The 15205-nt window shown below is 36.1% G+C and overlaps 2 protein-coding genes across 2 annotated transcripts; one reads left to right on the forward strand and one right to left on the reverse strand.

Annotated features, from left to right (window-relative positions):
- Positions 1-1098: 1098 nt before the first annotated feature.
- LOC115442107 lies at positions 1099-3332 on the reverse strand. Its single transcript, XM_030167078.2, has 4 exons — positions 2857-3332; positions 2413-2502; positions 1998-2105; positions 1099-1342 (listed from the first exon to the last, which is right to left on the reverse strand). Exons 1-4 carry the CDS (start codon positions 3082-3084, stop codon positions 1202-1204), a joined length of 567 nt encoding a protein of 188 aa, XP_030022938.1. The 5' UTR covers positions 3085-3332; the 3' UTR covers positions 1099-1201.
- Positions 3333-3691: 359 nt separating this feature from the next.
- Positions 3692-8372, forward strand: LOC115442106 (protein archease-like). Its single transcript, XM_030167077.2, has 3 exons — positions 3692-3917; positions 4026-4050; positions 7936-8372. Exons 1-3 carry the CDS (start codon positions 3851-3853, stop codon positions 8324-8326), a joined length of 483 nt encoding a protein of 160 aa, XP_030022937.1. The 5' UTR covers positions 3692-3850; the 3' UTR covers positions 8327-8372.
- Positions 8373-15205: the final 6833 nt, after the last annotated feature.

The raw sequence follows: 15205 nt of genomic DNA on the forward strand, positions 1-15205 counted from the left end.
GGCAGAAGAGAAGATATGTCACGCGGCGACTATTCGATTATTATTCTCTCTGGCTGGACGTTGTCAAAAGAATGTCTAAAATTGTATTCTGTAATTATTTTGCTAATATAATGTTTACTGTAAAAAGAGGCGTTTTACATTCAGAATTGGGATTATACAAATGATAATTTGAAGTTACATTGAATTCGAATGTGAAGAGAACTATCGGAATAAATCTGTGATGAATCATTGAATGCCAAAATTAAAATTACCAGATTCTCAGATTTTTAGTTACCATGGCAACGTCTACGTCTGTTGAAGTAAATATGTTGGGAATGCATATGGAATTGATGTCTGCACATTAGTACGATTAACGACATTCATAACAAAAACTTCGTTATGCCTGCTGCTTGGCTCACTGGAGAGGGTGTTTTCTTAGAAACTAAATCATTGGAGACAGGAATGACTGGAGTCATGTGAAGTCAAATTAGTGGCGCAACACTTCAGGCTGACAATGCGAACGTGCGTAACTGTTTATTTTATTTAATCTGATCTGTCTGTGGCCGTGAGCCTTTTGATAATATTCTATCTGCAGCCGTGACCATTCTGATCATATTCTGTCTGTAGCCATAAGCATTCTGATCATATTCTGTCTGTGACCATGAACATATTCTGTCATTCATTGTCTGTGATCATATTGTCTGTAGTCATGAGCATTCTGATCATATTCTGTGTGCAGCCATGAGCATTCTGATTTGTGTTGCTGGGTCCTATTTGTTTAAAATATAGGTACCCAATTCAGTTCTACTTTCTCAAATTTATTTTTGTGAATACCTTACGGTATTCACTTTGCAGCATGGCCGATGTTACGCGCCGCTATCCTAGCCGATCACATCGGGCGTTTCCGGAAGTATTCGGCTGCGCGGTCTGGCTGGCAGAAGAGAAGATATGTCACGCGGCGACTATTCGATTATTATTCTCTCTGGCTGGACGTTGTCAAAAGAATGTCTAAAATTGTATTCTGTAATTATTTTGCTAATATAATGTTTACTGTAAAAAGAGCGTTTTACAATATATTTATGTATATGGATATTGGATTGGTAAATTAAAACATGTTAATGAACAAAATTATACTTTTAATTTTTTTAAAATAAATAAACGCAATTGATTAATAATAAAAAAGGTTCCAGCCAAAATAATAATTTTTATCTAAGAGTTTTGTTTAGTCAAGTCCATTTCGCCTCTTAGGGAATATCTTCTGCTCAACTTGCTCTACCTTTTGTGCAACCGCGGCAAGCTGTTCCGAGGCGTCTAATGCAGCAGTGCCACATGTCTCAGCTAACTGTTGTATCCCGTGAGATACCTAGATGCAATAATAAACACTGTTTATATTAAAAGTATACTCAGACATAATATCAAGCATAATCCCTTTGAAGTGGGAGGTCCACGCTGTTCATAATATTATTAGTATCGTCTCAAAGGGTACGGTGTACTACTGACTCACAGAAAACTTAGATAAAGTGCATTGCATTTTGTGGAGAGTGAGGTATCCAAAGGGAACCAAACATCAATCATCTATTACTACTGCCTATTATGGCATCACATTAATATTTTTTTTTAAACAGCAAGTATATCGAGATATCTTAACACTAGAATCACTCATTACTAGCATGAATTTATTCACAATGGCAGAGAACTTCAGAAATAGTCTAGTTTTTTGACAATATTTAACATCAAAGATATTCAATATTCATACTGCTAAATCCTTTACATTTTATTACTACATGGTTACATGATTTACAATCCAAAGTTTTCATGCACACAATGTTCACGTTTGCTGCCATATTTTAGTACAAAATATATTCATAGATTGCTATTAAAAAATTTAAACAAACCTAATATATATATATACAAACCTATTCCTTCATGATATAATAATGCATAATTTGTGTTACTGGTCACCTACTTGCATGATGGTGGACCAAGGTAAAAATAGATATTCAATTAGAAGTCATTACCATATCGGCCTCAGCTTTCACAACTGCAGCAGCCTTGTGCATATTATCCACAGTGCCTTGCATCTCTACTGCTTGTTGTAGCGCCTCCGACTCCAGGACAGGTGCTGCCTGCAATTACAAATATATACAAATACATTATTGAGCATAATATATGTAAGTTTTCAATGTAAAATAATAATTTTGGCCTGGTCCATGATGCTTAGCATGCCGTGGAGCAAGCTACACTCAGTCTATTGTAGATAAAATCGGAAATAAAATTTAACCAGCAGGGAATCAGAGTGACCAACTTGGCAAAATTATTATGTTGAAGAAGGGTACTTGAGTGGAGAGTATTATAACTGGATATAATTGAAAAAAAGGAGTGTAAAAGTTTGTTTAATTTTATTTAAGTTTAAAACAATAATATTAATGTTACCTGTTTACAATGGTGCATACACTGGCAGTGATGTCTTATGACAGGTTCTGCTGCAACCACCTCCCTTTTATTAATATCATTCTGTTGCATCTGTATAGTTAAAATTAATAGCTTTTTACAAGTTAGTAATATTATCAAAGTGTAAAATTTGACAAAATGTATAGTTTGGAAGTAAATGTCGAATCTATTATCAGAATTAAGATAAAACTACACAAATGGTCCATGATTTGAATTATAAAGCCACTTTTTATCCATGAAAAGTATGTACATGGAGGTACTTTGTCTTTCACGAAAGTGAAACTGTGAGCAAGTGTCACTGTATTTGAAAAACCTATAATTTGACATCAAATTTATAAAACGGAGAATTCGACTCTAAATTACGCTTCGTCTAATTTGGCTAAGCAACAATTCAAAATCCTGTAAAACAAGCAGGCACATGCTTACATTTTCAATAAAATTTGGATCAGCATAATTGTTTAATTCGGTTGCCATTTGCATAGCTTCATTTAGTTTCTCGTGTCCGGCAGTCGCGTTACTGATGGTCTGTGCTGTATTCAATAGATTAACTGTAGCGGAATCGCCTTGCTGACCATCTACGGTCGAATTGGTTGAAAATCCCAGTTTCGCTTCCAATTGTTCAATTCTGCTTTGTAAAATTGCAATAGGGTCCATTCTTGAAGATGAATCTGTAAAATTATACTGTAAATAATTCAGAAATAAACTAAAAAAACTTGACCCAACAAACTGCTCCAAAAAAGAATTGAAAATCGAGAAATTTGAACAGAGAAATGAATTAAAATTCGAATGTCAATAATTTATGAGTGTCAAAGATGGTCAAAGACAAATAATGTGTAATAAGTGTGAGTCAAAGAGAATTATAATATATATATATGGAAAGTGCTCAGAAGGAAAGTGTGAGTGATGACAGTTGAACAATGGACCACAGCTAAGGCTTGACCCGAATTGAGGATTGAATGATGATTGATGATTGATCACAGATGACACTGGTAAGCCGTTTATTGGTCTCTGCTGGTAAACACTCATAAACAAAAAGTAGGTACAGATGATTTAGGCTGGGGATTGGACTGTTCACTGTAGTATCAAATACAAGCTCCCACATTCAGCGGAGAAATATTGTCTTCAGTTGGTGGTGCCTTTTATTGTAATATTTTAGAAAGTACCTAGCTAATAAGGTAAGGGTATGCGGTGATTTATGCCGTTTATGTTTTTTCGGGAAAAAAGTTGGTAACACTGAAACCCACCCGTCATATTTTTTTATTGATTTTTAAACGGATGTTGATTTCAGATTGTCAAAAGTGATTAGAAGTTTACATATCCAATATAAACTCTTTGGTCAGAAGTATTATTGGTCTCTGCGGTGTTTACTTTGGTGTTTACATTATACTGCTATCAGTATCTAATAGTAAATAAAGTTATCATGTGTGAACCAGAGGAGTCTGTTCTTACGGAAGAAGATTACAAAATACCACCTGTTAAATACGAGTGTAAGATTGTTTATTGCAGATGAAAATAAAAATTACACGATTATTTCTCCGATTTGATTAAAATATTGTGGAAGTTAATGGTTAATGTTATTTTTATATTCTTTTCAGATTTGGACCACACTGCGGATGTTCAGTAAGTCTTTAATGAAATTATTTTAACATTTAAAATGGGGCTTAACTTCAGCATTGATAGTAATATCTGCACTAGGTACATACTCCAGTGATAAAGCAATGTGACTATTGATTTTCTTATTATTTGTTATACACTAGGGAAATATATGAATGATTACCTCTGAAGTCTGCTTAAGTTTATAATGTAATATTGTGCAATAGAATTACTGTGACAATTATACACAGATTAGATTATTTGTGGAATTTCTATATTAACCTAAAACAGCACCAAGAAAGAGAAAATATAAAAATGTAAAAAAATAGTATCTGTTTTTATACAATTTTGGATTTACCACATTAGATTCCATTTATTACTGGGAGATATGACATTTAAATGTTTTCCATCAAAGATTATTTTCTTTATTTATCATTTGGACACCACTAAACCTGCAACCACTCATTCAGTCTTTGTTCTATACTTTGACTGCAGATACAAACCACATGATTTGTTGCAGTGGGCTCACCACTTTAACTAGCCGTTTGAATCTGGGATTTTTTTTACGGGATGTAAAAAAAATAACCACACATACATCTTAATCCAGAAAGAGCTTACTCTTTGCAAAAGGGCAAGCAGTGGACTAACTTTTCAGTCCATGTATTCTGCCTGATGTGATAGAAGGGTGAAGGTCTCGCTATATCAGGCACAAATTCCAGACTCCATGCTCATATTGAGAAAAATAACAATATCACTTTTCACAACCCAAATTAATTTAGATTTGAATGGAAGACCACATGGTGGAAGTCTACTGTGCATGTAATTAAATCCCACTGAGGTAGTCAATAAAAAAAGAAATTATCAATATTCCATTGTTTGGTCCCAATAGTTTACTGATGATTATCATAGTAACTATGTAGCCAACTAGCTGTGCCCGCGGCTTCGTCCGCAAGGATATCAGTATGCCTCAAAGTTTTTCCCGCGTAAATCCCGACTCACAAGATTTTTTTACAACCACACCACCTCTTCAACAGTAATTTTTATATTTCAGTGAATTTACATAAAACCGTAATGTATTTAATACTTAAACCTCCTTCAAGAATTGCACATTTTTTAGTAAAAAGTGTACAAAAATTTGTTCAGTAGATTTTGAGAAAATCGATCACATACAGACAGACAGCTTTTGGGGACTTTGTTTTATAATATGTATAGATGTCAATTTCCTAGAGATAGATATCACTTCGAAAATTACAGAAATAGGTAAAAATAAATAAATTATCAATAGCCCATTTTTGGCCTAAGATACCACAGAATAACATTGTTATGGATTTGCCTACAAAGATACAGCTAGTTCCTAAGTAAATCATCCGAGAAAAGGCGCCAAAAAATTATTCGCCCAGGGCGAGCTGAGGTTGGCCCTGTGCATGACCCTAAGTTTTGTCGCGCGCTTGCGCTCCTTCAGGATCTGCGCCGTGAGCCTGGGTATTGTTGGCACCGCTGGCGCTGCGGTCGCGCCCTAATGCTTATATATATTACCAGTTCTGTATCAATATATTTACATAGACTTTCCTCGCCTTCACAGCCGCCATTGCACCTTCTGTAAACCAGAATCAAGAGTGGCACGCATTTAATAACACCAATTGCCGAATCTCTGCGAGTCTCAGGGAACAATAATCTCTCTTTATCAAATAGAAAATTAGGGATAACTTGGAAATATTAAAAGTACACTTCCCTCCATAGTAAAGCAAGAGACAAAATAATGAACTAACAAGGCTTTTTAACATCACATATAGGGACGTTTAGAACTAGAAAAGCTAGTTGTAAATCACCATGAAAAATTTTTTTATTAAAGAGAACTATTAGGATTTGAATCCAATAATAGCCATACGCGAGTATCACTCATAGACAACATAAAATATTATTTTGTATAAATATGTGTGAGTATGGCTAATACTACCAATAAATGCTTATTAAGCTATGCTCATCAAATTTCAACAGGTAGCGGCCTTAATAAATCTGAGGCCTAGGGCGGTTTCCGGATCGCCCTTCCACACTCCCTATGACCGCCTCTCGGTATAATAGCCGCACAAACAACTTGGCACTTTAGTGTGTGGTACAGGATTACTTTTGTATGTTAGTGTAGCTACATATTTTCCGCACTTAGCTCGTAGCAAGTCGGGCCGTTGTGCGTTAATAAAATAGAGTGTCCCATAAATCGTACGATAAACTTAAGGGGAAGATACTTGAAGGATGTTCTACCAGACATAAAATTAACTCTGTAAAAGTGTCACCATTTTCGAAATGTTGATGAATTTCAATATTTTTTTCTTGCTGTATGTACAAATAATCAGTTTTTTTTCTGTAACAGGCTCGGGAGTAGTAGGACTATCATAACCCACAATCATGTTTTTTCATTTTATTTTATGCGGGAATCGGGGACCTTGAAGACATTAATACTTACCGACATATCTTCTATGGGGAAACATATTTTAGCCAACTTTGCCTTTGGAATGGAAAAAAGCAATGTTATAGGCTATTCTCATATAACTATTACACTTTTATTACTTCTTATTGCATAAAATAATCCTATATATCAATCGCTTTCTGTTTTGTAAATGGTGCTACTTAAGTAATAAGTTGTACCAATTGCCTCCAACAGATGTCGCTTTATTAAAAGTGCACGTCAAACCTTTACTATTTACAATTTTTTAATATAGGAATACCCTCATAAAGGTGTTTTTTTTGGCTTCTAAAACAACTTTTATTCTAAAAAAGATATTAGCTATTTTTTATGCTCGAGGCTTATTACTATGTAATGCATATAATTGTCTCACGTCATTTTTGTTTTGATTCCCTCTAAAAATTTCGACACATCGGTGTGGTGGATTTTTGCAACCCACTTAGTACGTCTTCTTGAGGCTAAAGTTAATGGCTCTTGTCTCATTTCGTTCAATATGTTTACAACACATATTGATGTACCGAACTGTTAAACTATTTCAACAACATCGATAATTATTGGTTGCTACTTTTTTCAGCTATGTTCCCTTTGGCTATTAAATTTAAATTAACAAATTAACAAAATTTGGTACTACTTACGCAAAAAAAATCGCATTCTAACTTCCGTTTCTAAACTGTCATAAGATTTTTCATTCGTTACTTGTATAGCTTGCATATGCATGTTCTAAAAATATAAAATATAGAACCGATACACAATCAACTGGAGTTTATTTTTAGCACAATTAATGGCAACTCTTTTTGGCGCCAGGTGACCACATTTTTGCGGGGACGTATCATGACCATTACCTACTGCGTAGTTTACGTGCTACGGAACGGTTATTTTGGGATCACGAGCTTACGATCCAGCGTCATGCCAACCGTAAAGATGGACAATATCAATATAATGAATAACATTAAGACTGACGACACTACACTACTATCCCCAAAAATGGCAAACTGACAAAACATCCGTGGTGGCCCCCAAATGGGTCAATTAGGTCAGGCAAGGATCAGTCAGTGTTCCTTCGGCAATAAATGCCTATATCATAGCCCCCATCGCCCCATGCGCTATGCTGTCAGGAGACCCATTTCCGTCTGTAGGGATTCAGAAGCCTATACATTCACAAGGATGCTGTCCTTGCGGGGAATCGCACATTGGTCAAAAGAGAATGTGCAAAGTACATAGCACAGTGTATTATATTCTCTGGATTGTCCGAGGCCCCAAATCATCGCGAAAGGCTGGGTATACCGTGGGTAGGATTCTCCAAATACCCTAAATCCACAGCCCTTATTAAGTCATCTATTTTGAGGTCTTAACATTTCATAATATTTAAATCGGCATTTGGGTCACTCAATAAAATTGAACCGGCTCATGTTAATATTGCCAATAAATATGTATTTATTTATTTTTTTCAGATTGCACGCATGGGGTGATACTTTGAAGGAGGCGTTCGAGCAGTGCGGCATGGCCATGTTTGGCTACATGACTGATCTTGAATATGTCCAGATTAAAGAAGTACACACAATCGAGGCCACAGCTGAAGACCTTATGGGCATACTGTACCACTTTCTTGATGAGTTATTGTTTTTATTCTCCGTAGAGCCTTTTTTAATTTGCAAGAAGTTAGTAATAACGGAATTTGATATGAAGGAATTTAAGATAGTGTGCAAGTGCTACGGTGAAGAGTTTCAAATCGGCAAACATCCACAAGGCACGGAGGTGAAAGCAATCACGTACTCGGCTATGCAGATCGTTGACGAACCAAAAGATGATAAATATGAAGTATTTGTAATTATTGATATTTAATTTTATTGTTTTTATCAATTAAATTTTTATTCTTTTTTCAATTATTTATGATGTTATTTTATGTGTAATAATTCGGCCAGTATCCGCAATCATTTTGTTTGTGGACAATAGTTTACTATATAGACATAAAACAAAATTCCAAATAACACATTACAATACATTTTTAACCCGAATCATACACGCTAATTCCCATTACTGGGAAATAGTCATTAAAATTAAACCATAAATAATACTTATTATTATTTTAGTGAATGTTTTCGTTGTTGCAATTTCATTTGCTTAATTTAAAATTTTGGCGTGGTTACCTGTGTAGGATATATCTTGTTCTCAAAATATATCACCAAACATCAAGCTGGGTAGCAATATTACCAAGTAAGGCCACGTTACACGTTTAACTCTCCATTCGATCGGACTAAATGGAGACAGCCGCGTCCTTTTCTTATAGATCCAGCGGATGATATCACTCTGACTATTCGTGGTAAAAACGAGTTCCTGAAACCCTTACACTCTTTAAGACCGCACTTTCCTCGCCGCGTTCCCCGTCCACCCGACCCTTCTAATAGTTCCGGCCTGCGTGCCGAGGAATACGGTAATGGATCGATTGTTCTTTGTACTCTCATCCCTAATCCTTGATGTGTCATCCTCTCCCAGAGACCGTCTTGGGCCGACGTTCGTAACTCGTTAGTGGGTTGCCTTCAGCATCGTTGCTTAATTATCTAAGGTTGCGAGCGCTTAAAGCGCTTACTCAAAAGTCCGGTGTCCGGTGTCTCAAAAAGACCCTTGTCAGGTTAATAAACGTGTCAGGTTAAAAAAAACGTTTAGTTGGTCGTAGAACAGTGGCGAAGGGTGAAAATTGTCAAAAGGTAACCCAAAGCAAAAAAATATGGCCTTAGATAACATATCGTGGCCAATTTAACAAAAAACGAAAACTAAGACCAACGTCCATAATCCTTAAAGGGAAGCCGGTAGGAAAAGGGTTGTGTAGACGCTTCGCCACTGTCGTAGAACTATATAAATCTCATTTTTACATAACTTGTTACGGTAAAATACAAAGCTCGTTACTATTTACCGTCAAGTTTAGTGTAATCACTAATCATTTTGACTCGACAGCCACAAAAATTGTTCCGGTTTTATAAAATATACAAAAATGAGTGAAGCTGATTTTTCGTAGTTGTGCCAATGGAGAAAGTTATGTCCGGATCAGACATGACATTAGATGAACGCCGAGTTTGCAAACAGTAAACACCTTTACATTAAACGAAGACAGAAAACTATCACCTCATAATGATTTTATGGCTTGCTAACATCAGCAACTGGCACAGGAAATAAATGATCTCCGATTAAGGTTATAGCTTAAGGTCCATTTTTCATACATTTTGTTTCACCTTTAATCTGGGTAACTAAACAAGTATTGACAAGTAAAGAATTTAAATTCACGTCTAGTTAGTGATTAGTTCTCGCAGTTGAAAGAAAAACGTAAAAATAATTAATATGCATGGATATTTCGGCCTTTAAAATTTAATATGACGAAATTGTATGAAAAATGGACCTTAAGCTATAACCTTAACAGGATAAGCAAATAATATATCTATACTTACCTAGAATATGCTGTTAGAGAGAATTATAATATATATGGAAATATGAACGGCGAAGCCTATAGCCATGCTAGTTCTATTATAGAAAGTGATAAACATTTTTCAGAGCATTCATCTAGCAAACTTCAAGAAGGTTGCAAATATCTTGAAGATACTGTATAACTGTATTTTACGAATGTTTAGTGTTTGAAACCAGTTTTGTAGACCTTATAGAGAAAAAAAGCGACGATAGCCTAGTTGGGTATGGAACGGTCTGCCGAGACGAATGTCCGCAGGTTCAAATCCCAAGGGCACACACCTCTGACTTTTCTAAAAAATCATGTGTGTATTCTTTGTGAATTTATCGTTCGCTTTAACGTTGAAGGAAAACATCGTGAGGCAACTTTTTTTTTTTTTTTTTTTGGTTTCGCGGAGAAAGTCCCTTATTACTACCGCCCAGCCTTCGTGGGGGGCGACTGAGCGGTTATGCTGGGGTAACCGTGCCTTACGGCCCGGCGTTGAGTCGCCCGGATTTGATGACGACCTTCGGGCGACCGCCGGGCCGAGTCCCTAACCCGAGTAGGTACAACTAACCTATGCACGGCCTACCAGCTAAAACTCCGCGGTGGCCCTCTTCGGCGCATTAGGGACGACTGCGGGCTTCCTCTGACGGAAGTGTCTAAGTATTCGTCCGCAGCCGCCCCTGCGCGGTGCCGCCTTGCGGCCCGTCTCTTATGGGGGGGGCTCAGAAGCCCCCACGCACTGAAGGACGCCCTCGGCGTCTACGGCAGCATGAGGCCAACTACACACTGCCGTCCATCCCGGGGGTCAACCGAAAAATGTGCAAGGATGCACAAAAATGCACTAGGGCGGACAGCCCCCTGCTGCCCGCCGACGACCCCCTTCGTGGCCCCTATTAGTCGCCTCTTACGACAGGCAGGGGATACCGTGGTGGAATTCTTCAAACGCCCCCATTCCACAGGGCGGATCGTGAGGAAACCTGCACATCTGAGAAGTTCTCTATAGGAATTTCGAAGGTGTGTGAAGTCTACCAATCCGCACTGGGCCAGCGTGGTGGACTAAGGCCTAATCCCTCTCAGTAGTAGAGGAGGCCCGTGCTCAGCAGTGGGCAAGTATATAATACAGGGCTGATATTATTATTATAGAGAAAAAAACCTATTCACAATTTTCAATTAACTTTGATTTGACAGTTATACTTAGTTCTAACTAATTTGGATAGTACTCATATTATTTTATCACCATTAGGAGTAACTTTAAGGAGAGCATATATTAGAGTGTAACTTGTGCATTGGCCGGCTTATTGTGAAGACTGGGATTTACTTAGAAGTTGTAAAAGAGGTCCTAAGTATGTGTTATATTTCATCATTTTTTTTTATACTTACCTAATCGTAAATTAATCTTAGATTCACATATCAGCCTATTGTTAGAACCTCTATGATCTACAAAGATCACGCTAAAATCTCGATATTCCTTAAAATATTTGGACTTTTTGAGATTTTTGTAATGATAACATAACTTCGTGATATTTCACTTTATGACCGATTAAGTAATTTATAACTTTCCTTAATGAAAATTAAAATAAAAAAATACATGCCTCCTTTGAGCCTTTTATTTATTATTTACGTGGGTAAATAATAAATATAAGGCTCAAAGGAGGCGTGTAATCCACTACTTCCACCCATGCTCAGAGGCGACTGGTTTGTTTTGTTGGGGTTGCCGGTCTTATAACCTGTAAGTTCGCCATTTGGTAGACTCAGAGTGACCGCTAGACCGAGCCTCAAAAGTTGTGTACACTACACTAGTATGACAATCGAAACTCCGCGGGAAACTTCCTTAGCTCTATGAATCTGTGCTATAAAAAGCCAAGTATATAATATGCTCTACAGGCTGACTGCAGGTACTCATGATTTATTTAAGTACAATATAAGTATCTATATGTTTATTTATATTAATAGATACGCTCATAAATTATAATATTACTTTCTACTTCATACATCTAATGTGCTAAGACTTAAGATCAACCGAATTTACGATGGTATATTATTAGGTGCTCTGAAGATCAAGTAAGTTTTAGCTTCAGCAGAAGGCACTATGTATCGTCACCTCGTGTCTGAGAATTGTTTGAGTAGCTAAGTAACGACTTAAATTAATAGAAAAAAAAATGTGGTATTCGACGGTGAGTTAATATGAAAATCCCAAATGGAATTATTACGTTGAAGAAAAAGCAATCTACGGTTTGATAATAAACATATGTTTTGTTATCTATATGGGGTCTAAACAATTATAGATATATATAATAGGAATATGTATGCTATTATAATGTTCGATTATGTATTTGGATAAAGTCATGGTTATTGCAGGCACTGAACATTGTCCGTAACTGAAAATTTTAGGGTGCAAAAACTTGGCCGGCTGGATCGTGATTGAACACTGCACTCTCCGTGGTATTGTCGGAGATTTTTTGATGTACATATCACACTATCTATAGCACTTAATCGGACATGCACATAAAAAAATAACCTCACATAGAAAATTAGTATTATCAGCTCTAGAAGTTGATCTAACATTTGCTAAATGTCATATTTCTAAGTAATGTGAACAATAACATTTTATAAATTTATTTCGATTGAACTTACTAGGAACCTTCCGCCTTTGACTTGCGTAGGAAATATATTACTCAATGTTTCGACCTATATTGGCCAAAGGTGTCCGAAGCCGAAGCTACGGTTGGAACTAAGTGCTGAAGTATGTTTGCAGTATGATGCAGTCTTTAATTAAAAAACAATGTTATTTATTAAAAGATGGAGTGTTGGAGTATCACTGTCTCACAGTAAACCGATGTAGATTAATAGACCCAAGACCGACTTTTAATGAAACACCCAAGCCCGAAACCATTTGGTGTTTCACTTAACACAACTTGATTAATCTAAGCATTTACTGTAAGAAGGCAGCAAATAAATATTTCCAGAACAAGGAACGATTACTTAACCTACCTTTAGCTACTTAATTTTTCCACTAGTACTAAATACCTACATTTACTAATTGTTTTAAATTTCCGGAATAAATTAAATTACTTCGAAAAAGCCTTTTCAAATAACTTCTTACAATCTTTTGTTATTTATCTAAGTATTTCAAACAAAATTTAATGGCACGCTGACGTTTAAAAGGGCTTGAGTTTAAACTTTAAACCTGCCTAAATTTATATTCACGTGGTATTTTTAGGACTGATTGCGTTTTAAAGAACTTTATGAAAAAATATTTTAATGTAAGTCAACTCCAGGTAGTAATCTGGTATCCTGGTGGTCCTGCTCTATGTAATTGGCGGTGGAAGCTAGAGATACCTTCATCATAAAAAGAGATGGACCCGGCTATGAAATATCTATTATACACCTAGTTTCCGCCGCGTTATTTAATGAAATTCGACGTACTTATACCTAAGTAAACATAAAATATGAAGTTTATAGGGAAAAACCTAAGACTACTTCGAGTTACAATCATCGAGATAAATCGTGCGCGGCATTCGTTGATGACCTAGGTAATGAGGTTCCCAGTAAGAATAGCCTAAATCAAGATTCATGCACATGGCGTAGGTACCTTTTAAGTCGTAGACTTAATAATGGTTTATATTTTGCCCAATAGATCGTGTGCCGGCCTATTGACAAAAAATACCGAGCCAGTATGTCCTTACTGCCCAATATCATCGTTCATTAGGATGATACTGATCCTACCTATAAATATTCTTTATCATTCAATTTATGCTATCCTTAATTACAAGATCATAACTTTGAGGAAGATGCTATGGAAAGTTATATGATGACTGATGATAGCGAAAGTCATATTAGTAGATGACATTTTAATGTGTCTCAGGCTTAAACGAGTTGACGACAATAATTTAGCTTAGGTTTAATAACCAGCCGCCATCTTAGGTTTACTCCTTTAAGTATATGACTTAATTCTGAGAAAATTATAAAAGTAAGATGTCTTACCCTTGAGAACTGGATTCAGGACTTCCCGGTTCACAGCCAATGCGCGTATTAGACCATTAAGCACCTATAAAAGATGAGAAGCTCTTCAGGCCTTTAGATAGAATGTCGCTGGACCCACCCGACCTTGTTCTTGCATGATTTTGTGTTATGGTTATGTTAAGGTAAGTACTTATTTGTGTCGTGGAGCTACCACAAGGGGTTGTCCTTATATTGTGTATCTACATGTTGTATTACAATTGAACTACATGCACCTGTGCAAGTTCGACGTCTACAGAAATCTAACTTATGGGGTTCTGTTTAGGAAAATCCAACTTAAAAAAATATTTAAGGCAAAATCTCCAAAATATTTAAGTTTACACCAATATTAGGCCTTTTAGAATATGATCGAAGTTATTTTTTCCGGCCTATGTCCTTCTTAGGGTCTCCAACGATCTCCATACCAAATATGATCGAAATCCGTTCAGTAGTTTTTGAGTTTATTACGTTCAGACAAACAGATCACGCGTGGAGCTCTGTTTTATAATATACTAGCTTTTGTCCGCGGCTTTCCCACGTTAAAGTATTTTCGGAGATAAAAGTCCCGCTTTATTTTTGTCCCGGGATAGAAAGTAGCCTATGTCCTTTCGAGGGTCTCTAACTATCTCCATACTGAATTTCATTGCAATCAGTTGTATAGTCTTTGAGTTTGTCGCGTCCAGACAGGCAGACAGATACGAATGTGCATTTTTTTTAATGTATTTTCTGAACTATAATGTGAATGTGTTATACATATAAACCTTCCTCTTGAATCACTCTATCTACTGCTATAAACTGCATTAAAATACACTAAGTAGTTTAAAAGATCTAATTGAACAAACAGCGGAAGCGACTTCATTATATATTATGTAAGGATATAAGGAAGTAACATTATCTCTACAGAAAAAATGTTTTATAGAAAATATTACTTACATCACATTAGTATATTATGTAGTATTGTTTATGAATAAAAAACCAGATTCCGAAAAACCGGTAATACCGAATATTTTTTTATAAACCCTACAATAGAAGAATATATTTTCGTTGTTTGCGTTGAATTCCATATTATTGTGTATACCTACCTACTCCATACATTTTGTGTGATATTGTTACTTTTGTCGTTATATATTCAATTTCTGAACGATTTTTGTCTATGATTAACGCAGTCATTTCCGTTATATTCGCGCTTTCATGTATTTCCGCATCCCTAAGCTGGCTTCATTATTAATTTTGAATTTTTTAAATGCCACGTAATACCCAGTAATTATTATAAAATAAAATAA

Source organism: Manduca sexta, chromosome 28 (assembly GCF_014839805.1).
Source record: "Manduca sexta isolate Smith_Timp_Sample1 chromosome 28, JHU_Msex_v1.0, whole genome shotgun sequence".
Taxonomy (NCBI): Eukaryota; Metazoa; Arthropoda; class Insecta; order Lepidoptera; family Sphingidae; genus Manduca; species Manduca sexta.